The 24,132-nt window shown below is 37.3% G+C and overlaps 1 protein-coding gene across 1 annotated transcript; it reads right to left on the bottom strand.

Moving 5' to 3' along the window:
- Window positions 1–538: 538 nt before the first annotated feature.
- GIGYF1_2 (GRB10 interacting GYF protein 1) lies at window positions 539–20,421 on the bottom strand. The gene is made up of 14 exons (XM_051218480.1): window positions 20,347–20,421; window positions 20,050–20,314; window positions 19,935–20,013; window positions 18,667–18,889; window positions 17,342–17,617; window positions 15,935–16,198; window positions 14,115–14,346; window positions 12,688–12,989; window positions 11,852–12,454; window positions 11,092–11,309; window positions 10,041–10,428; window positions 7,813–8,091; window positions 2,299–2,622; window positions 539–1,143 (listed from the first exon to the last, which is right to left on the bottom strand). The coding sequence occupies exons 2-14, from the start codon at window positions 20,240–20,242 to the stop codon at window positions 1,081–1,083; spliced, it is 3,444 nt and encodes a 1,147-aa protein (XP_051074044.1). The 5' UTR covers window positions 20,243–20,314; window positions 20,347–20,421; the 3' UTR covers window positions 539–1,080.
- Between the last annotated feature and the right edge of the window lie 3,711 nt (window positions 20,422–24,132).

The following is a 24,132-nucleotide window of genomic DNA, read 5'->3' as shown; positions in this document are numbered from 1 at the left end:
CTAGTACATATCATATATGATATTTGTCTTTTAAGAAGCAGCAAAACTTTGTAAGCTGTGTGAATAGACGTATTAATTATTTGAATGATGTGATTGTTGTCTTGAGTCAAGAAGCAACAAACTGTAATCGAATAAAATAATATTGTAAATTTCACTTATGTCTTTGAATCGTAGGATCACAGCTACCATCAAAATGCACTTACAAAAGGTAATAAAAGGTATCAACTAAGGTGTAAATGATTCACTATGTTGAGCAGCTTTATTATTTCCAATTCTTATTTGAAGTAAACGGATGTCAGATACGTAAAGAAACAAATATAAATTTTCTTCAGATAAAATACCAGGTGAAGAATTCTCTAAGTTTCATGAATGGTACAAATTCATTAATTTAAACGTATGGTAGATGGTCACTTTTTATGTTTGAAGTTTACTCACACAATCACATCTCACCGCTTACAAATTAAAGACTTTTATTTTATGGTAGGTTCATTTGAGAGTATTTTCAGAATTAAGATGCTTCTAAAATGACGATGGTACAGAAACGATAGTTGATTCAATGATATTTTAAACTTGAAAGAGTGTACGAGTAGACAGGTTAACACAAATAAGCTTAGCTCATAAATTATGATGCCGTATTTTATATATAATATAATACTTAGATTGGAGGTAAAACAGAATTTTGAAAATAAGTATGCATTGCAACCATTATTGTGATATATACACATATTCATCTGTCAAATAAAATAATATTCAAGGAAACCGCACACAAACACCAGCTTTGAAAATATATCAAAGAGAAATTACAGCCGGCTAAAACTCAAATATTACGACGGCACATAAAACGCCATTATGTCACGATTATCATAAGCAATTTAAAAAAGACAAACGTCACTAGAAAGTATAACATTAGAGAGTGAATAAAAGTCTCAAGGAGAAAAAGTAGACAATTTACATTCCTTATAACAGCACCCAATAAAAAAAGTAATAGGCGATTGAGATAAGCGATAGAATAAAAAAAAACATGGGGATGCTAGTTGCTCAGTTGTGTTGAAAGAAAAGTGGAAAAGGGTGTACACATTTTCACGCAGATTTGTCTTTTTTGCTTTTACGATTATGACTTCCTTTAGGTTTGATGTGATGCCACTGAAGAAAGATAGAGAAGTGTAATGAGACAGTGTATCCATGAATAGTAACAAACGGGCAAAAGGTTACCAATATACGCCCGAAAACGTTCTACACAAATAAATACGAGACTTCAGTTAAAAACTTATGTCTAACGAAACTGAACTGTCAGTATACTACAAGCACCATCCACTATGAATAAACTTTATAAGAAATAAGTATTGTACCAAATGTTCCTTCCTCTATACTTCTACTGCAAGAGTTTCACAGTAGTATATCTGAATAGTACCAATGGGCCCATCAATTTTCCAATTCCTTTAGAAAAATACCTCGCCAACATACGTCATTATTTCAAAAAGTATTGACGGTACTAAAGATATATGTATTAAGAAGGCACTCTGTCTAGTGGTTACACGAAGTGCATTTGAGGCATTTCACACTATAATCTCCAAAATAGGGGGGTTAAATGTCCTGTTTACCGCCTAGACCACCCTATTTAATTGTACACATCCAGACAAGAACAGAGGGGAAGTACAATGTTGTTACCAAAGAACAGGACTAACGTCACAGAATTGATTATATGAACAAACTGATTGATCAATCAATGGATAACAGACAACTAGTTATTTCGCTCGCAACAAGCTTTAAATATTTCTATTTCAATTTTGCATATATTATGGACTCTTGTTCCCTTACAGGCAAATTCCACAATAGAAGGGCACTAGGACACAGCGTAAAGAGAATGTAGTTTAAAGGTTTCGTTATTTTGAACCAATAATAGTATTTATCAAAATGTAACATGACTGCATCCGCATAAATGAATCTAATGCTCCTCAATGGATGACTTTGTTTGTCACAAGCTACTTAATATCCATAGTAATAGTAAATAAGAAATTTGAGATAATTTCTTAACTTCAGTTCGATTATCTTAACTCAGCCTACATGACGAAAACAAATGACCAATATCCTATCAGCCGTCGTAACAGGCATTAGCTGATTTTCATTTCCACAAGTAAAAAGCTTAATTTTAAAAAAGTTCGGAAGTGGTTTGATTCTGACAGTTTCAACCAACAAAAACAGTGCTAATCTTCTGGGAAGGAACCAAAATTTGGATGAGTGAAAAAAACTAAAGATCAGTTGAAGAACTGCAAAAACTTAGATACTTATAATTCCAACCTGGTTGTCCTGAATTTGTTCAATGTTAGATAAGTGAGTAGAATCTGATTTATTCCAACTCAGTCCATTGCAAATGCTTGAATTCTGGCGCTGTGTATTATTAGTGGCGGTATCATTCGGGTTAGTACGTTTCTTTTTCTCAGTTGATCGAACTGTACTTGTGGGTTGATTAGAATTTTGACCTGCTGATTCTTGGATTGTATTTTCTTGTTCCCGTCGTTTCCTATGCAACTGCCAAAATGGCCGACGACGATCAAGAAAATCTTTCACAAATTGAGCTGTACGAGCAGTTTCTCCCAAAAAGGTCTGGACCATTCGTTCAACCTATTTAGATTTGATATATAAACAATTAGATTCAATGGGTGTAGACAAAAAATAAGGCTGTCTAAAACATACACGTACACAAATATCTTAAAAATATATACCGAGAAACTCCAGTCACAGAATTATTTTGGATAATTTTTCTGATAAATATACACACGTAACAGTGAATAAATTATTGATTTCAGTTTTGAATCCAAGTAACCTAAATTTGAACCATGTGGTTGATATTATTTTTTATGTTAACTAAGGAATGTGCCATATATAAATACATATAGTGCTTGGATGAATAGCATAATTTGACAGCAATAGATAGTGTTTTTATTTATAACTAAATACATTTTCAGAATGAAGAAAAAGAACGTTAAGTTGGTAACTATGTAAGTCGTAACATTTTAGACATTAATAAAGTCCTTGTGGACTGAAACAATCGAGAATAATACTTTAGCCAAAATACTTTTAGGCCGACAATCAAAAATCACTTTTGGCTTGATCTTGTATAATAATAATTTTACATTTTATGATGATACAATCAAAACAAAGTAAACCATAACGGGTTAAAGGTCAACAATAGCCAGTCAATATCGAGATCCACAGGACAAGCTGCGAGTCAGATGTGGAGAAAGTCAAACACTTTACTTTCACCTGAAATTTGTGCTGATATTGTTCAGAAAACGACAAAAGTTCTACGACCAAACCATCCAACTCAGAGAAGAAAACCACCAGAAATGGTGTTCAGCAGTCTGGTCTGATTGTAAATAAACCACGTATGGTTGAAATATACGATTCATATAGCGTAGGCTGATATTTGTGATCTGGGTTGAACGGGTTGGGCTAGGCGAGAAGCCAATATACAGAGAACCAATAAAAACTCCGAGTTGATTCTAGGTTGCTGCTCAAGCTGGTTAACGCGTCATTGATGCGGTCATATAAGTTGATGTTTTGACTGGCGATTTTGTCACGTGATAATTATCAGGGTCATAAGTCATTAATCTGAAGCGGGGAATTTTAGTTCTAGGTGCTATGTTATGATTATATTTGTCTGTAGGAAAAATTGGTCGATAAATCTTTGTGACAATTAAGTAACAGTAAATCAAGATATTTCGTGATTTCTCTGAAACATATCATACAAGATGGAGTATAGTAGTGCGTTACTTACTTTGGTAGCTGCGATGAATATTTCTACTGACTAAAACACACAGAATATTTTTGTAAAAATGGAACACGGAACGAAGCATCAAACATGTAGGCTATTAAGCATAGACAAGGTACTTTAATACAGTTCAGATTGATTGTGTAAATGGTCGGTAAATGCATTGTGATAGGGATAATAAGTGACCATAGCTAGTGGAGTAGTGTGCCAAGGTAAATACAGAGACCCCACAAAAAGGTTTTGATGAATATAAAGTCCGAAGTTCAAGTTCAACTGGTATATCGAAATTAGGTGTCGGTCCCATCTTGAGAACCCAATACGGATACTGGGAACTTTAGACTTGCAATAACGGTCAATTATCTCAGAAACTAGTTGTTATCTGAGAACTTACCAATGACAGAGAATCTGCTGATGAAAAAGAAGCGGGTAGTTCAACCAGACATGAAGCATCAAAGCACTTAGATTTCGTAATCAAGATATAAAAGTAAGAAGAAATTTTTGTTCGCAAGACGGGTTTACTAGAAGAGTACAACATAGAAATAAATAACTTAGTCTTGACTGTGTATAATGTCAGCTACAACGTAGGAAAATGAACTTACATGCACCGATCCAAGTTGTCATACCTCATTAGCCCAACAACATGGACACCAAATTTATAGAAGTAGTTACTTCAATGATAGTAATATATAAAAAAAGATTGTGTATAAGGAAATAATTCGCTCGTAGAAAGAAAGGTACAAAGTAATTTTAATCTCACGGTTTAAGGGAAGATAAAGAGTGTATACACCGATGCCATTGTAATCGATTCTGAGCCATGTCACGCAGAGTCTCCAACCACTGGTTACGACCCCAACCAAGTGGATTGCATCTACCAACATGGCTCAGGTCAGAAGTTGGTGACTTTACGGATCGATATCACGTTTTGGTTTGGCAGCCTCCTAACTTTCCTTCATCCGTCCCCAACACTAGTCATCATTGCGCGCTGTGGTAGTCGGTGGTTGACATGCGTATCATGTGAACCAACCATCTCAGTCGATGTAGATCTACAACACCATCAACTTATTTACCATCATTCACTAATAATGGTCACGCAGACCCCAACCAAGTAGTCTGCATCTACCAACATTCGGAAATACATTTCACTTGCCGCGGATGCGTAGACAGTATACAAACCCAAATCTAGTCAAGTATAAACTAATCAAACTACTATTCTCAAATAGAATACCAAGGAATAATAATGACGCAGGCCAAACCTGAAACAACAACTTGCATTCAGAGGAGGAGAAACGAATCCCAAACATCCTAGCACTGTTGCTCAGTGCTAACAAAATACTGAATTTTATCAGTGTCCTCACCAAACAGGACTATGTCATCTGCGTATTCCTGCAAGGAGATGAATCCCCGATAATTCAGTCGACAAAAACGTTGCATCCATCACTAAGTCAATGATGGAATTAAACAAAAATGGAGATAATAAACAGTCTTTTCGGACACCTCTTGACGTTGCAAAATTAAATGACAGTTCGCCAAGAGCTTTGACTCGACTGGTAGTGTTCGAGTAAAGAGCACTCACAAGGTTTAAGCACTTCTGAGGTACGCCTTTCAGTGACAGACACTGCCACAGCACCTCCTGGTCAACAGAGCCAAATGCTGCTTCTAAATCAAGAAGACCACCATTGTCGGACGCCGATAAGCACGCCTGTGTTCTAGAACCTAACGAATGGTGAATATGTGGTCGATGCAGCCACGAGCAGGTTTGAAGCCAGCCTGATTTTCTCGTGTTTGCAGTTCACGAATCTTTGTTAGGCACCCGGTAATTATTTAGGCTAGTATTTTAGATGCCATGTTAGTCAAACTAATCCCTCTATGGTTATCACAGGATGATTTTGACCCCTTCTTATATATTGGGACCATCAGTGATTGGAACCAGTCAGATGGGATTAAATCTAAATCCCAGATTTTAGCTACAATATTAGTCAACCTAATCGCTAAAATTGGACCGCCATTCTTAAAGACCTGTGTAGTTAATCCATCTGGAGCAGCTGCTCTTTTTCGTTTCAGATTAGCTATAGCCTTTTGAACTTCTGTAAAGTCGGGGAACCTACTTCAATATGCCATTCAGGCTGTCTGTAAATGGTTTCTTAAACTTTTGTTTGTTTTCGCTCCTCATCCTCTTCAGAGTCTGATGAGTTTACGAGAATCTATCAGTGCAATACTTAGTAGAAATCCACTAGTTTTACGTGACCCTTTCGTTCAAATCACTAATAGATGTCGCTGCTACTTCCACAGCTGTTTGTATATCTTTTCTAGCAACATCTGGGTCAGCCTTGTTTTCAAAATCGCCTAAGCGTGGCTTCAGTTATTCCTGGAATCTACGTCTGGCTTTCGCGTTACTGAGTTCAACCGTAATGTGTCTTCTCAATGTGGTTTTCCTGCGTCCAGAGAGGTGCAAGGACATGCATGCTCGTATTAGAGCATGATGGGAGTCCAAATAGGTATTCCAGGAAGAGCGACAGTCTTCTATTGAGCCTCTCTAACGATGACCGATGGCAATATGGTCTATTTGAGTCCATCGTTGGTTTAGGGAAGGCGGCCGCCATGTAAGACGATGTCTCTCCTTATGCTTAAAAGTAGTGCTTGTTGAAAATAAACAATTGTCTGAACACAGTTGCAGCAGACGGTCAACATTATCTGTTCTCTGAGCCGGAACACCAAAATGCCCACCTAAATGTCTTTCAGCTTGGTTTAAGCTAGCTACCTAGGCATTAAAATCACTTGATACGAGTACTACATCTCAGTGTTTAGCTTTCTGAAGAAGTTAAGAAATTTTTCTGTAAGTCATCTTTCACTTCATCCGGGCTGCAAACAGTGGGAGCGTAGGCAGAAACGACAAAAAGGCAACGACGTGTGGCCCTATCCTTCCGAGTTCTTACGGAGCCGTTTAGCCGAACAGCACAAAGGCGACTGTTGACGGGGATCCATTCTAATAGTGCCTGTTCTGCCCTCGTACTTAGTGCTATGCCTACACCTGCCAGTCCACGAGAACTAGCCATCGGGTCACCAGATGTATAGAGGGTGTATCTCGTCGGCTCTCCGTTTTGCCGAGGCGAGGTCAAGTGAATGAACACGCTAGGATCCTGTATGCGTGTTTCGGAGACACAGCATACATCAATGGTACGAGATTCTAGGGTTTTTAGCCAAGGAGGCCTGTTGGCCAATTTGACATAGGGTGCGTACGTTGTAGGCTCCAATGTGTAGTTTGGAGCTAGGTTTCAGTAGACCTGGGACAGTATTTCGAGCATTAGAATCCTTGGCCATAGTGACACTTGAGGAGGAAGTCAAAAGAGAAGGTTTAGAGATGAACGTCGACATACGAGGAACAATAGGAATTGAAGAGGGAGATTAACTATGAATACAGTGATCATGAGTGCTGTTAGAGGTATGAGGGCGGTTATCACTTCCCAGTTGCCCACATTGTGGAAGGGTTTTTCTGGAGGTACCTGAAAAAGAAATGGGATTAGAGGTGGTCTTAGTGACCTGAGAGCTTTACCGCAGTGCCCAGGGGACAACTGCTTGATGTCGATCACACACGATCTTTTTGTGGGTAATTTTCGTGTTAGCTCCGTACTTATTGGAACCTTACCACCGGATACGGAAATACTTAGGATAAGGCGAAATGGACATTTCTAGGGTCGACCTCTCCTAACCCCACTCTTCCTTGTGGGAAGGCAACATCGCTATTATGTTGGTTGTTTTAAGGAAACATCTAACTACCGTCACACCTTTGTACAGTCAACAGTACGACTTCGCCTTCGGAACTTGCGTTTGCTGCTTTTAGTCTTGCTGCTCTTCAACCGACCTGTGTGGCATGGTAGGACCTTGAGGAGCAGTTGTTCCAGACAGTATAGCTCGGTTGCTTCATCACGATAGGCAAGCCCGACCACCACGTCAAGGTAGCAGCAACGGTCGGGAATCACGTATAATACACAGGAATGGAAAAAGATATGACAAAATATATAGACTATCAAAATATGCCTTACTTCGTATGGGGCATCCAGTGTAGCCAGTAACTCAACAACAGTAGGAATATCCACCTTTTCGCGCATCGGCATTGAACCAAGCCTCGATTGACACCACTGAGTAAGCTTTTTGAGTTCATCCTCAACTGTCTGGTCAGGATCTGTTTCCGAATTTGATGCAACTGAGGTGCAAGCTGCTTCCGTAGGACGAATATTCACGCTAGAGGATACCTGGGATGACGAGGAATTATTCTGAACGATTGCCTTTGTAGGTGACCGGACGTTGTTTGATTTAGACCCCTAAAAGCATGAATATTTAAAGACAGTATGGAAAAAATTAGAGCAGAACGCTTGTTTAAAGTTTTGTCTGCAAATATGTTTCGCATTTATATTGCGAGTGGAAAAGTTCATAATGCTTGAAGGACTAATACAGTATAACAGTACGTTTATTCGAAAAAAATAATCGTAAAAAGGGGCTTTTCAAAAGAATGAGAGATCTACATCATTATGTTGATGTCCGAAAGAGGAAACAAGGATGTACATCTATTGCCCAACTATTTCAGAAAGCAGTGTGAGATTTTGAAACCAGTGGTCGATGGGATTTCAAAATATAAAAGACACATGATACTAGATCAAGTACCAGTTAACATTGTTTTAAAATAATTATAGACAATGTATGCATATAAACGTTGAACAATTTAGTTTTCCAAAAACATTTACAAAATGACTAACGTTAAAATAGTAAGCTTATTGATAGACCATAATAGTCAAACAACCAGAACAAAAACTAAGACGACAAAAAAACAATAAATAACGATGGGTAGGGAAGATTATACTATTTCCGAGATCAACAAGTACATCACGTCAAAAAGTTGATATACTCGAGATTCAAATATTTTCACAGAACTCACACCTGCATGAAAACAACAAAACCAATCTTCCAAGTTACAGCATATATTGAAATTTACCAAAAAGAAATTAAACCAAATAATTATCATCAAACAGCACTACTGGCCTGTGACAAATTTCCAAATAATAACAACACGACTATTTGCTGCGCAGTTATAGAGCTGATAAATTCAAACAAATTTCCGATCTTCGGATGCGGGGTTGTGCATGTGCATTGTTAAAGAGTTCCATTCTACGACGAAACGGTCGTTCTGCGCTTTCATGTTTTCAATGGTAGTTTATTTAAAATTAGTTCTTGATTTAAGCTATCAAACTTCTATAGTCTTCACATATCCCTCAATACAAATTTTGAAGAGAATTAAATAAATCGAGGATATGTTTTCATAATTAGAAGTTGACGAGAACAGTGGTTAATATGACGAAATGAATCAGTGAGTGGCATTTCGCTTTTTGAGATTTTCACTGTTATTACGAGCAGCTCAAAGGTGTATAGTAGACATGAAGTGTATTTATTTAGAATCCAAAACTGAGACATTCCAAATCCTCACTAGCAAGCTGATCGTTTGGTCTTACCAAAAGAAATAACATCCCCCCACATAAAATTATTATTTAGTTACATAAGGAATATTTTTCGTATAGAAACATGGGACCATTTGGACTACGAAAACAAAAGATAACTGTCATAATGGAATTAGGATAAACGGATATGAGACTCGGGGTCTAAACTGACTACGTAGTGGATTATCACCAACCATAGTAAAATAAAAACAATTAGTTTTCTATAGTATTAAAAACCGATGAAATACTTAGTACTATCATCAAGAAATTTTCACCAATGGTAGATAAAAGTATTATTAAACTATAAAAGACTTTCAATGCTAACAGACACTTTGTAGACTGCATGCAGAAACAGGTATAGGAATTCAAAACATGGGAAGTAACCCTAACTATCCAAAGCTTAACTAACAACAAAAGTAGAAATGGACTACACAAGTATTACCTTATTATAGTCATCGGAAAATATTACGATGTATAATATATCCCTTTTGACAGGAAATTGAGGGTCTAAACATAAGCTATAAGCCAAAGAACGCAAGTATATTTATCTATGTTCATTTATGCCCAAGAAAAACTTATTTGTACAACTTCTAAACTAATCCCGGAACTATAGCAATTTAAATTTTGAATGATGAAGTGTCAACTAATAATAATGCCCTCCAATCTATGATATAAAAATAATTAAATTAATTAACAAAAACGAATGCCACAGTATGAACAGAACAAGTAGTGCAAAAGATAATTTACCAAAGAAAATAGCTGAATTATTACTTTTTACTAACCTTAACTCTGCTTTGATTTGTTGACCCTGTTCGAGACGAACTAATTGCAGTCTGTTTCTGCTCTGTACTGCGCACAGAACCTCCAGAACAAACCTCAGTATTTTTGGGGCCTCGGCCATTTTGCTGAGTTCGGTTATATCCATCTAAAGAAATTGACTGGACAGGTTCAGATAATGTTGAATCTAGTTGGATTTTAGACTTAACATTAGTCGATCGAGGACTAGTCGACGGCTTTGAAAGTGTAGATTGAGGCTTGTCTAAATAATTTGGACGACAGCTATGAAGATTCTGACTAACAGCAGAAGTATTATCCGACAAGTCTTTCTCACAGTTTTTCCCATAAGATAACTCACTAGATACCTTGTTAAGTGGTGCTGGATTGAATCGCCTACAAAAAGGATAAAAAACAAATAACACAGGAATAAACAGCATACAAATAAGTGATTGTGAGATTAGGCAGTAACTGAACGCCATTTCTCCAAAATCCTATCTTTTCATCGCGCTTCAATAGTAGGGGAATAAAACACTACTTTTCAGGGAACATTTGTATAACTGATTAATTAAAAACAAAGCTGTGTATAAATTAGTACAAAAGAAGAAATACAATTAGTTGGAGAAGCACTTTAGTTATTAAAACACTCAGCTTTTGCCTAGTAGATCGAAGGTTTGAACAGCGCTTTTTTTACTTGGGTTTGGACAGCCAGATATTACCGCTAATCCTCACTCAGTGTAGTGAATAGATAAAATTGAGCTTGATAAATGGAGTTACATTATCATCTTTTTATTAGGGGGAAACTATTAGTTTCAAGTGAATAATACAATGTTTACGATGGATGTAATTTTATTTTATTTATCTGACTACAATAATTTAGTTGAACCCAGGAATCCATCATAAAACAATTTAAGAATGTTGTTTGCTAGATAAAAACTTGGGGAAATTGCTACAGTCCACAATATAAAGCATACATGCAGTTTCACATAAAAATTAAGTGAACAGACAAATCCAACTTAAATGCAATGGATTTGAATAATAAAGAAGTAAGCTCCTTACCCTTCACTACAATGAGGTGCACTTTGATTTAGCGTAGAACCAAGAGAAGGCCATTGTGTTTGAGATTCTTGATGTCGCTCGCTTACAGCACTGATTTCCGAAGTATGGAAGATCGATGAACTGGCAATGCATTCGTTATCAGAAGGCTTATCCTTTTTAGAAGTGAGCAAACCGTTAGAAGAAGGCGCTTCTGCGTTGATATTACCCAACCCGACTCCCTAAAAAGACGAAATAACACTAAAATATAACAAAAACAGGAATTGTATTAGTCTAGATTGTCGAGGAAGAAAGGACTCCATGTTATGAATCTAAAAAACTTGATGTTTAGCTTTCCTCGTCGGTGAACAAAGTAGTAATAAAAGTGTAAAGAGAACTGGTACATTAAAAATGTCCAGAAATATCACATCAAATGAAAAAATGTGCTACACGATACTCAACAGCAAATTCATATGCTTCTCTGACAAACTAATGCCTTCTGAAACAATGTGTTTTCAAGGATTGTGTATTTTGACTTGAGAAGTCTTTTATGTAAAGGCTAGAACTGAAACTACTATTTTTTCAAATGTGTATCCTTAAACTTAGAGGATTTATAAATGTAATCTATAACAAATCACAAATATTACGGCCTTTAATAAATCTATTTTATCTTTATTAAATAATCATTCAAAGTCTTACATAACGTTAGAGCATAGCAAAATCACACAGTTGCAAAATATCAAAAAGAACGAAGCATGATAACTGCCTAGGGGTCATAGCTTACTCGAGTAATCAGTAATTGCGCTAAAGCTAACGCCTGAGATGGCTGCATAGGAGTTTGATCCGGACTATGAGAACCAACCAGTGCTGCGAGCTGAGCCGCCAATTGCGCTGTTTCTGCGAGCTGCTGCATGGGAGTAGAAGTCTGATTTGCAGACGGGGGATGCAAGTTTAAGTACTGGGTTAAAACAGACCAAAAACCTGGAGATAGAAATGAACTAGCTGCTGAATTAAGATCATCCATAGTAGTTCCATTAGTGCCCTGAAGTCTGGAGGGGAACTGCAAGTTAAAAGATGGGAAGGATGGATTCAGTGGAATCAAAGAAGTTAAGTTCATGAATGTCGGGGCAGAAGAAATGGCCTGTTTGTGTTGTTGAACATTATTAGGATCGTCTAATACAGATTTAAAGTCTCCTTCTGCATTGTCCCGAATTCTTAGATTATTGATTGAATTGTTTAGCAAGGACATGGGTACACTCACAGGAACTGATGTGTTGATAGAGCCATAGGCAAGACTTTTAGAATTTGTGGTGTTTAAACCCTCTTCAGTAACTTGACAAGTAGGTACCGATATTCCGGCAGACGTTGTAGTGTTAGAAGCTGATGTCTGAAGAAAACAAGAGAAATATTCCTAATTTGAAAGACGGGAACGAACGATTAAAAATTTTCATACTAGGATAACGTTGCAAAGAAAATAAAACAGAAACTGAATGTTTAGAAAAACACTCAACAACTTCAAGGATACAACGCTGAATAAAGTAGTTTCTAGAAGCGTGTACATGGATTTTAGGTACACCACTATGGGTAGTAAGATTTTGAGAAGATAAAAATCAAACTTACGGAAAAATCTGAAAGTTGCTGGTACAACTGGTGCTGTGGTTCTGACAACAATGAACGACTAGAGTCAATTGTGGAATTTCCAACCATACTTGCATTTACTCTACTACCCTCTGATTGATCATGATTGGTTGAATTACAAGGTAACAAATCTGTCGGAGGGTTATCGGAGTTCTTAAAATGTGGTTTACTCAAGAAACCAGATGAAGACAGAGCTAACATAGCTTGATTGATCTCTCCACGAATAGGGGGTATTCGAGGACCAGAGACAAATGGAACACGTTCAAACAACTGTGTGTAACTGGCTAAACAACAAATATAGCAAGAAAAATGTCATTCTCTAATTTTTAATGCTTAATTTTTACGAAAAAATGTAAAACATTCAAAGCTGACAGAACAAATATATTTGTCCACATAGATGTAATGAGTTGTTATAAAATATTAGAATTACGTAAGATAATTTATCAGCTTGCACGAATAAAACGTTGATTTATTAACCGAATAGCTAAGCGAATTTTGAGGAATCCGATTTCATTTTAAGAACATAGTTATTATATAGAGGATTGCAATCTACGATTCAACTTAACGGTTACTTAGAATTTACATGGAATTTTGACTGCGATTCGTTATTAGGATTAGATGAACTAACTGATAACCATGAACAGTCTAACAGAGTATTTTAAACACACAATATATAATAGTCGAAAAAGGAAAACTGATCGGAAGAAAAAAGTTTATTTTTCAGTCAGCTTTGTCCTCTAGCCTTTAAATAATACCTAAAAGTAACAACAGACGAGTTCGAACTCATACTAATGTATATTTTAAAGCTTTCCGAGTACAGCTATTAAGTTGAAAACTGATTTTCCAAATACACTTCCCTGTAAAGATCTGAAAAATGCCATCTCTACTGTTTCATCATCCTTTGGATTATTTTGAAGTATTGGTGCCATACCCAAAAATCGAGCCTCGGAATTAGGTCTAAACTGATTGGCGAGTGAGTGATCTATAAACTTATTCCGTCCAATAGCCTATGACATTCTAATTTGTGGCATATCATTCTGTTATGTAAAAAAGTTATTCTCCTGACTGTTGGTCTTATCTTTGACTTCAAATCATTTGAGAGTTTACATAATTAAATCGGTCTCGTGAGCAATCATCACTTAACCACAACATGTCACTGTGTACTTCATATCGGTCAACATTCTGCTTTCATATTGACGATCGAAAGTCCGTCCATCAAATCACAATAAATCTAATCCGCAACAAATATATGCTGAAAATTAACAAATGAAGATACTCTTAACTTACTAATGAATTGCACCCTACGTGTAAAAGCATTATAGTGTTTAAAACACCTACCATTTTAAATCCAAAAGTACTTTAACCGATGCATAACAAATTGAATGGTTTTGAAGAGCGAGACATCTTACCGAGAGTAGAAAATGTATCATCACATTGACGTCGTATACGAAGATTTGGAGTAAAGTAAATCCCAGCCATAAGCCATTCATTCATTTGTGCATCACTGAAAGTACCTTGTGTCCGACCCTGTGGATCTTCATACAGCCACATATGCTCATCCGACTGGTCAGATCCATTACGTCTAACGAAACCTTTCTCTGCGCTCAGTACATTAGGAGGATGTTGAACACTGCTATTCGACTAAAATGCAAAACAAAATTGGAAAATTTATAATTAAAAAACATGAAACCTGGGTATCAGGAGTATAATAGGCTACAAAAACTTTGTGAAGGAAGAAATGAGGGAAAGGGAGTACAATCGAAAAGAAAAATTCGATAAGAAATTTTGACAGAAGACATAGTTCACCTAGCAATAAAACTGAGATCCTTTTCAGTCAAAAAAATTCCCTTCATTTTGATGAAGTGTAAGAGAAAAGACTACAAAAGAATTATCAATGGTTTTTTGTTACGAGCAGGCCGCTGAGTTACACCACCTAGATCCCGAAATTTTGATGAATTGATAGAAGCCAGTCTCATACAGCTTCTTTTCACACCACGACACCATGTCAAAAACTGACCACTAGTAAGCTGCTTTACACCCTATCTCAGTGTCGGCAAATAAAGCAGGATGTGGAAGCCGTTAGGATGACATTCGTAACACATGTCCATGCCACACGTCAATGTTACACAGTGTAGCGACACTAACTGAACTATCGTCACTTTCTGAGCACGCACGCCAAACGACGAGAATACTAACATGGTTTTGCCATTTGATGCCGGCAATCATCAGGAGAACGATGATCGAGCACAAAGAGTGGTCGAATAAACTGAACTTGAAAATGTCAGGTCTCACAAAACTAAAGAAGAAACGTTAAAAAAAATCTTCATACATATGAAAACAAAATATAATTACAAATATTAACGTTGAAATGTAGAACATCCTATGATACTAAGTAGCTAACAGGCTGGTCGAAGAACTTGTAAATAGTCTGAAAAAGAGTAAAAGTTTACCTTATGGCCTGTGTGCACAACTATAAACATTATCGTTCAGTGAGTAATGAGCACAAAAACAGGTACACTCATAGAACTAAAAGAGATTAGTAAAATTTACTAAGGTACGTCGTCTTACAGATCCACAGAAATCATTCGATGACAAGCAACACGAAATATGAATATCATCCATGATAATATTGTTCTACAGAGATATTTTTTAATGTTCATAGTTCAGTGGAATACGAAAAATTATTTTACGGTTTATAATACAGATATGTATCTGCATTTTTTGTTCATATCAGTATATTACCAGAGAAGGTTGTAGTAACTTCAGATAGAAAAAACCAGTTTTATACAAAATGTTGCAAACGAAACTAAAAAATGTGTAAAATTAATATTTAATAAGACTTTTTCAAATTCACAAGTGTACAGAAATAGTATGGACTATTCAAAGTACAACTAGTATACATGGATTTTAGACCTTAACATACCAAGTGATCAAATTACAGAGAAGTAAGAATCTAGACCAATGAAAGAAATGGGCAGAAGACAATAATAAAATAGTTTTAACATAATCCGTCTCATCTTTGAAAATCTTGGTCGAAATTTTGTAGGATGTTCGCCAAATACTTACAACCATTGCAGTGCATACATTCAAGATCTACCCTGATATCAAGAGTTGAATAACACATATCTCACAACACATCAAACAGGGATATGACTAAATATACAAGCAAATATCAAAAGCCTAATGTGCATTTAACTCTCAACATATGATTGTCCATGTATTCCCTTACCAACGGATACGCTTGACTTGAATTTGATTGCCCAAGTCGATCAAATGAAGATAATTGTGAAAAGAAACCACGTATGTTTTCGGCGTCAGGAACGCTGCAGCTAGAATGTCTATTAGTTTCAGTAGCGGCGACCCCACAGAAGTTGGATACGGAGTTGGAGGTGGAATCAATAGGGTTAAAGCCATGTAAGTGCTGTGGAACAGACTTTGACCATATATGCTGCTGCATCCATATAGCGTTTGAATTTACACTGGAATCTAAGGTCTATAACACAATTTGTTAAGAAATCCAAAAGAGATAAATTAGTCATGACAATACAGAAGGAAAAGCAGAAATCATTTTAAAACGTGTTATGAAGCTGTCGACTGAACGTAGAAATTGAAATATGATAGTACAATTAAATTTATTTAAGATTTATACTTTGTATTCAAGGTAACACAGTCGAGGAAGTAGTACTAATACGTCGAGGAATTTAACAAAATTCGATACACAAAACGATAAACATAAATTTCAGTTAAGTCGCAATTAGGAGAAGGATGATCATTACAGCTTTCGTATCTCAAGGAAAGGGAGTCAAGTGAGTTGTTAATATAGTATTTACATGACTTTGAAATTGGTAGTTCATTGTTCGAAGTACGTGGCTTTCAACGATAGAGGTTGCAATTTCAACTCCTGTGTTACCTACCACTAGCCATCGCACAAAACGTGTGGTTTGAAAATCAGTAAATAACCCTGTTATTGATAAACAAGTTACTAATATTGCTACCTTGGAAAACTGATAGAATGATTTTTTGTGATGCCACAGTAACAATTTAAAGCATTGACGAGTTTTCGAGATAACCTCAACGAAGATAAATTACTTACCAGTACAACTACAAGAAACAAGTTTAAGCCACTTTGAAGATAGTATCCTTACCGTCAGATCTAAAAAAGCATCAATCGGATCTGTCGATAAAGTTTTTTCACTACCGTTAATCAAAATTAATTTTTGCTACAGAATCCCATATCTTGTTTCTTTGGTATTTCTTCTAATGTTCTTTTCCAAATAGACAAGTATAGAAAGTTTTCAACTACATTTTAGTATATGGTCGCTTATGATAAATGAATTATACACACTCAATATCAATACTACAAGCGTTCTATGAAGCACTGTAAAGCAGACTTGAACATCATTCGGATGACACGGCAGTCAAGTCATCTTGGTGGACCAAATAACATCAATGTTTATTGCTTTGATTTGTACATCTAGCAGTGGTTTATAGAGTGTGTCCCAATGTCTGTAGCACAAGTGAGAAATCAATTCAAACATTGTTATGATTTATTAAGTTCGTTTAACTGAAGCTGTTTTTATTAGAATGAAATTGCTTGAATTTAAGTAAAAGTAATCGTAAAACGCAAAACTGATACCTTGTCTGGATCATTGATTCCATAATAAGCACTGACAGCCCGTTTACTCTGATTATTATATGAATCAGTGTTGTGACTATATGGATCTGATCGGGGAACTGGGATACCATCATTAGGTAAAATAGAATTTATATTCAACGTTGGGTTGCTTACAACTGACGAATTTCCTGATAAGAGAGAACCCCCTACATGCTGCACTTCGAGAGGTCGGGCACTCGATGAAGGTAAAGAATGACCTGATGTATTCAGGCTTATTGTATCTGGTACTTTGTTAACCTGAAAAAAAAGTGAATTTTACTTAATCAGAAATAGAAACCGCAGACTTATTCAACGCACTCTGATTTTTACATAATTTGAAATTCACGCTCTTAAAATTGTGCTATCTGGTTCAAATTGATTTTTCTCATAACTATTAAGACTACTGAGACATACTAGAATATTCCAAATCACGGACCACTCTGAAAGTAGACGAATCAATTGTCCTTTGGCAATTTCCATTATACCTTGATTAGTTTTGGTTGAAAATGATCAGTCGAGTCAAAACTGTATGCTACTAACAAATGGATGGAACTATATACCATTACTTTTAAATCCCGATGAAACCATCTTAGGAGTGCAAAGCCATGTAAGCTAAACACAGAGACAATATTAAACACTACACACACACTAGTGACTATAGCGCCATAAAAATTAAACTATAAAACAAAAGCCATTCGAAATAATTCTATGTATTAATCCATTATATCTAAAAAAAAAAACTATTAGTGGTAATTACCAACACGAGAGGTGGAGCGGTGAGTCGACGGTTAAGGCGTTCGACTTTCAGCAAATAACTTTTGGGTTCGAACTCCACCCAACTTATTTCGGTTTGGGGGTTCGTGTAGCACCACTAGTCCCATTAAACAGAGCACAATTTGTTGGAAGAAAACGCTAATCTACTACGTATCGATAACTTACTTTCTAACGAATCCTCGCATAACCAGATTTTATGTTATACTCTGCGGTAATATCATACTTTAAAAATTAGCCAGAAATGAAGTTTCTGAGATAATACTGTTTGTTATTCCTCTTTAATAGAAACGGAGATAATAGCAGTTTGGGATAACATACAGTCACAGAATAAGAGTCCCAGAAATTTACAAATGAAAAGTATGCATCACAGAGAAGAGTTAACAAGTGCAAGTGCTATAGAAAATGCATTTGCCGAGAACCACGTGTACTCCTTAAAACAATAGATCATAAACTTCCTAGGGTTGTTTAAACTGCTGGAAGTATGAACCAGCCCAAAACTACACAACTCTTTAAAAAAACTAATGCATACTTACGGACGTTTCAATGCCTGAGTCTGAGTGGAGTTGCCAACACGGTTCGGAAGGAGAAATCATAGAGGACTTCTGAGTCCATTGCACTGCTTGTTTGTTGGTATCAACACAATGGCTAGCAGGATTGATGACTTGATTGGCATTGGATTTTCGACCATATATAGAGTCAGAAAACAGTATGCTGTGTGAGTACTGTTTGGTCACCTCTGTGGAAGGTTGTCCTTGACTGTGAAACAGGTCAGAAAAAAAAAATATATATATATATGAACATCGATTATGAAGTAGGATTTAGATTAAATAAATAGGGGTTCAAGTTGCTACATTTTCTCTTAGAATGAAGAAAAAGTTGTAGAAAACATTAAGATGATAAACGCATATGAGCATGAGAAACCTAATACATGAAGTGTAATTCGGAACAGAAAAGAAAACTACCAAATAACAAGCTTAATACTAAAAGGAAGATGGATGCGTGACTGGAACTGCAGCCAAGTCTTACTTGTCACAATAAGGAGTAAAACCCAACGAGACGATGTTATGTCTTGGGGAAAAGTACAGGGGAGTCTTTTCGTGATTTCGTACCACAAAATCCACAAAAATGAGAAAGACCCTTTTAAGTGAGTGGATCTTCTTGGCTGTCTTTTCAATTATATTATCATTCACTTATTGACCAATTGTACGACACTTTCCCATTTTCTCTATTTTATAATATTTTCAGTTTGTTGGTATTGCTCTATGATTTTGGTGTCCTACTGCACTACAATCGATGTAGGATAATACTTGGGTTTGGAACGACAATTGCTAAGGTGTTAATGACTAAACTGAAGTAATCAGAGAGAAAAATCAAAGCAGTACGCTCAAGTGGAAGGATGGACAAGGTGAATAGGTAAATTAAGGCTCGTAGGGTCTGCATAACATCATCCTAACTTTTTAACTTTACAATCATTGAATGGCAATGACGAAAACTTGCGAAATCTTTAGGACGGAAAAACCACTAGGGATGCACTATCATATATTTTTTCCAAAAAGGAATAATAGGGACAGGATAGGATATAATAAGCACCATGGAGCATAAAAGGTGCCATAACAAGATTTAGATAAGAGCTATACAACAAATGGTGTTGAAATCAGATTTCTCGATATGGAGAATAAACTGTGATAGATGGAGCTCAATCTGTATGTATTAAAAATGTTTACGTCACTAACCCCAAACCCTGATCTCATTTTATGTTAAACAACAACATAAATATAGTACGTTTATAACAGAAACGTGCCTGTCCGTTTCAGCTACAGAAGGTGCGCAAATGGTGTCACCTGACCACACAAGTTTCGAAACTTTACCTACAACCATATCTAACAAAGAAATAGTCAACGAATTTAGAAGAGAACCTTTTCGTTTATCCCCTGGGACAGAAAAATTAGAATGTTTCTGGACGAAGTTTGAGAACAGGCTGGGAGATTTGCTGGAAACCCGACCTTCGGTTGGACTATGACTTTGTTGTCTTCTAGAGTTAAATGCATCATCTGATAATTCCCTAATCCATTGAGGACTGAATTGAAATGATTCTGGTTGGGCTGTCATTTTTTTGATAACGTTTGGAAAGAATTCTCTGTTAAAACGTTTTGGTGAAAACTAAGTGGACACGTATTAAGCCTGTTCAGTTTACTATCTTAATATAAGCATACAGGTCCTGTAGCCGTATCGTAAATTATCAACAAAGGAAGAGGACGTCAGCTGTGACGAACACTTTTGAAAGATCCGCAAAACAGTTATATGAACTGATAAAAACAACTCATTGCGTATTTAAAACATTCCTTAGTCTGACAGCTATCTTTGTGAAACCTTGTTGTGTCATTTTAATCCAGTCGTTTCAAATACGTTTCACAATAGGAAGTGTTGGCCATAGTAAAATATCTGTGACCCTCGGTATAAATTTTTCTCACTTGCCGGCTTCATGTACATTTCATGAATAACAACTCATAATTGACTCATTTCTATATGTTATCATTTACTTAGGTCCAAAAGAGCAAACAGTGGAGTGAAAGAGACGCCAAAAGCTGACAATAAGAAGCTTCACCTATCCATTTTATTGATGATGTCACAGGTATTCAGTGTTTGACAACGCTTCTACCAGTAACACCTTCTAATGTATTTCGTTCCCACCAAGAGAAATCAAAAGACAGAGTCGAGGAGATCGGAAGAGTATATTTGGCGATGACCAATATATCGGAATTCTCTGATCTAATCTGGCTAGCGATTGCGGTTGATGTTGAGCACGGCGTTACCACACGTGATCTGGTGCGGATGCCTGACCGAGAGCCTTCAGCTAGATGAGTCCACTAAAACATATGGTCAGCATCCAATGTCGAAAACTTACAGAGCTATTTATTTTGGGGATTTATTTACCGCTACAGATCACTCCCCCCCTAGTGGGGCAGTGACGACCCTCAGACGTGGCCAGCCAGAAGTTTAAACCCAACGAGTTTGTCGTTGGTAAACACTCTTCTGATAGCTTACTAAATTTAGCAGCGTCTGGTCGTCTTTCCTTACTATATGGGACGGAGGTACAACATAGTAAAAAAAGAAAATGTACAATGAAAATTTCGGATCCTCATAAACGTCATCGTTCTTTTCCAGCCGTCCTGGAAAAGAAAATGTAAGTGCATGTCGAAATACACTCGTATGTGCGTAAAAACACAATGTCGGCGGAAAAAAAATGGAAAATAAACTCATGAACACGTAATAGCATTAAAAAAATTGTTTTTTTTTGTTTTGTTTTTTTTAAATAGAAATAAAAATATATAAGCATATTAAAATTGTTTTTTTTTTAAAAATAATATAAAATGTCGAGAAGTGCCTTACGTGCAATAGTCGTTTAAATGTTCTGGAAATCTCACCCTTCTTCCAGAACGCGTCGTTTTAAGTTTATTTTCGGATACTGTCGAAGTATCATCGTGTGTGTTGGTTGTCGGATGAGGTATTGTAAGTGTCGGAGTCGTGTCGTTCGATTGTACCGAAGGAAAATCCACGTAGATAGGATTTCCTTCTAAATACGCTGCTTTTAAGCGATCGATGCTGATGCTATCGTTTGTTCCGTTCTTATCGACTATATAGTACTTAGATTCACGTTGAAGAACTTTGAAGGGTCCTTCGTATGCTGATTCGAATGGTCGTCGATGCGAGTCTCGACGAACGAAAACGTGTGTACTATATCGTGAGTCAGGTTGAACGAAAACATCAGTTGATTGAGGTCGAGTGAAAGCAGGTTTAACTGAACGCATTGCGTTTGTAAGCCTGTTCGTGTAGTAGGTTAGATCCATGTTCATTGGAGAGGATGAAGGATCCACGAATTCTCCTGGAAGTCGAAGTGTCGTTCCATAAACGAGTTGGGCCGTAGTGTATCGAACGTCAGCTTTCACTGCATTGCGGATACCTAGTAAGACGAGTGGAAGAGCGTCGGTCCACTGTGAAACGTTTGCAGCTGATAGTGAAGGTTTTAGTTGTCGGTGAAAGCGTTCTACCAGCCCGTTTGCTTGTGGGTGGTAGGCAGTCGTTCGGAAGCGAGTGGTTCCTAAAAGTGTGGTCAGACGACGGAAAAGTTCAGATTCAAACTGACGTCTGCGATCTGTAGTGATGGTTGAAGGGCAGCGGAAGTTTGCTACCCATCGTTCGACGAAGGTGCGGGCCACTGTTTCAGCAGTGATGTCCTTGATATATACTGCTTCTGGCCATCGAGTGAAACGGTCAACGCAAGTTAAGAGGTAAGAGTATCCATTTGAATCTGGTAAAGGTCCTACCAAATCCAGATGAACATGGTCGAAACGAGCATCGGGAGTTTTAAACGAGCCTAGGGGACATTTATTGTGTCTGATAACCTTAGATTTTTGGCAGCTTACACAGGAGCGTGCCCACTCCCTCACGTCTTTATTCATACCAGGCCAGCAAAACCGTTCTGCTATAAGCTTGATGGTTGCACGAACACCTGGATGAGAAAGTTTGTGCAATGTGTTGAAGACATTGCGTCGATAATGTTTCGGCACGATTGGGCGATCCCTACCTGTAGTTGTGTCACAAAGTAAGGTTTCCTTACCTGTTCCCATCTGTTTGATGCGTAGTTTAAGTGTTGTGAACGATAACTCGTGCTGAAGATCACTGTCTTCTTTTTAAACTCGGCGAGTTTAAGAAGGTCGATGCCTTGGAAACTGTTCAAGGAAGTTATGCGAGATAAAGCGTCTGCAACTACATTGTTTGCTCCAGAGATGTGTTGAATGTCTGAAGTAAACTGCGAAATGTAGTCCAGTTTTCGAGACTCACGGGGAGAGTACTTGTCAGAAGGAGAGCTTAACGAGAAAGTGAGTGGTTTATGGTCCGTGAAAAGAGTGAATTCACGACCTTCGATATAGTGTTGGAAATGCCGTACAGCACAATACATAGCTAGGAGTTCCCTACCGAATGTGCTGTACCTCGATTCGGTGTCTAGCAACCTTCTAGAGAAAAATGCCAAAGGTTGCCAAGAGTTGTTAACCCATTGTTGTAAGACGCCACCGATTGCCGAGTCCGATGCGTCTACTGCGATACTAATGGGTGCTTCGGTGTCCTGATGTGCGAGCATTGTTGCTTAAGCAACCAGTTCCTTAACTGTGGAGAATGCTTTTCGTGCGGTGTCGTCCAAATTGATGGATTTCGCATTTCCACGAAGTTGGTCGGTCAGAGGTTTCATAAGTAATGGGCATTTCGGTATGAAACGTCTATAGAAACTTACGAGGCCGTTAAACGTGCGTAATTGCTTGACGGTGGGCGGTTCTGGGTAATCCAGAATGGCCGCCACTTTGGTTCTAAAAGGTCGGATACCTTGAGCATCGATAGTGTGTCCCAGAAAGTCTAACGAGTCGGTTCCGAATTGGCATTTTTGAACGTTTACAGTAATGCCATGTTTTTGTAATCGTTCGAAAACAAGATCCAGATGCTTGAGATGTGTTTCTCTGTCCGGACTTGCGATTAGACAGTCATCAACATACGCGTGTACGAAGTTGAGACCTCGAAAAACGTCGTCTATGAATCTTTGGAATGTTTGAGCAGCATTTCTTAGACCGAAGGGCATTCGCAAAAATTCATAAAGTCCAAAGGGAGTAACGATAGCTGTTTTCGGTATGTCGTCAGTAGCCATAGGGATTTGGTTATACGCTTTAACCAAGTCGATTTTCGAAAAGACAGTTGTACCTTTCAAGGTAGCTGTCAAATCGTGAATGTGAGGCAACGGGTAACGATCGGGAATGGTTTTTGCATTCAATCGCCGATAGTCACCAGTTGGACGCCAATCGTTGCTGTCCTTCTTAGGGACCATGTGCAACGGAGATGCATATGGGCTACTTGACGGTCGTATGATCCCTAAGTCTATCATATGGTCGAACTCGCCTTTCGCTAACCTTAGCTTTTCGGGAGCTAGTCGTTGTGCTTTAGAGAATACAGGT

Source organism: Schistosoma haematobium, chromosome 1, assembly GCF_000699445.3.
Source record: "Schistosoma haematobium chromosome 1, whole genome shotgun sequence".
Taxonomy (NCBI): Eukaryota; Metazoa; Platyhelminthes; class Trematoda; order Strigeidida; family Schistosomatidae; genus Schistosoma; species Schistosoma haematobium.
The sequence above is the reverse complement of the archived record's forward strand: the minus strand, read 5'-3'. Positions and strand labels throughout refer to the sequence as shown.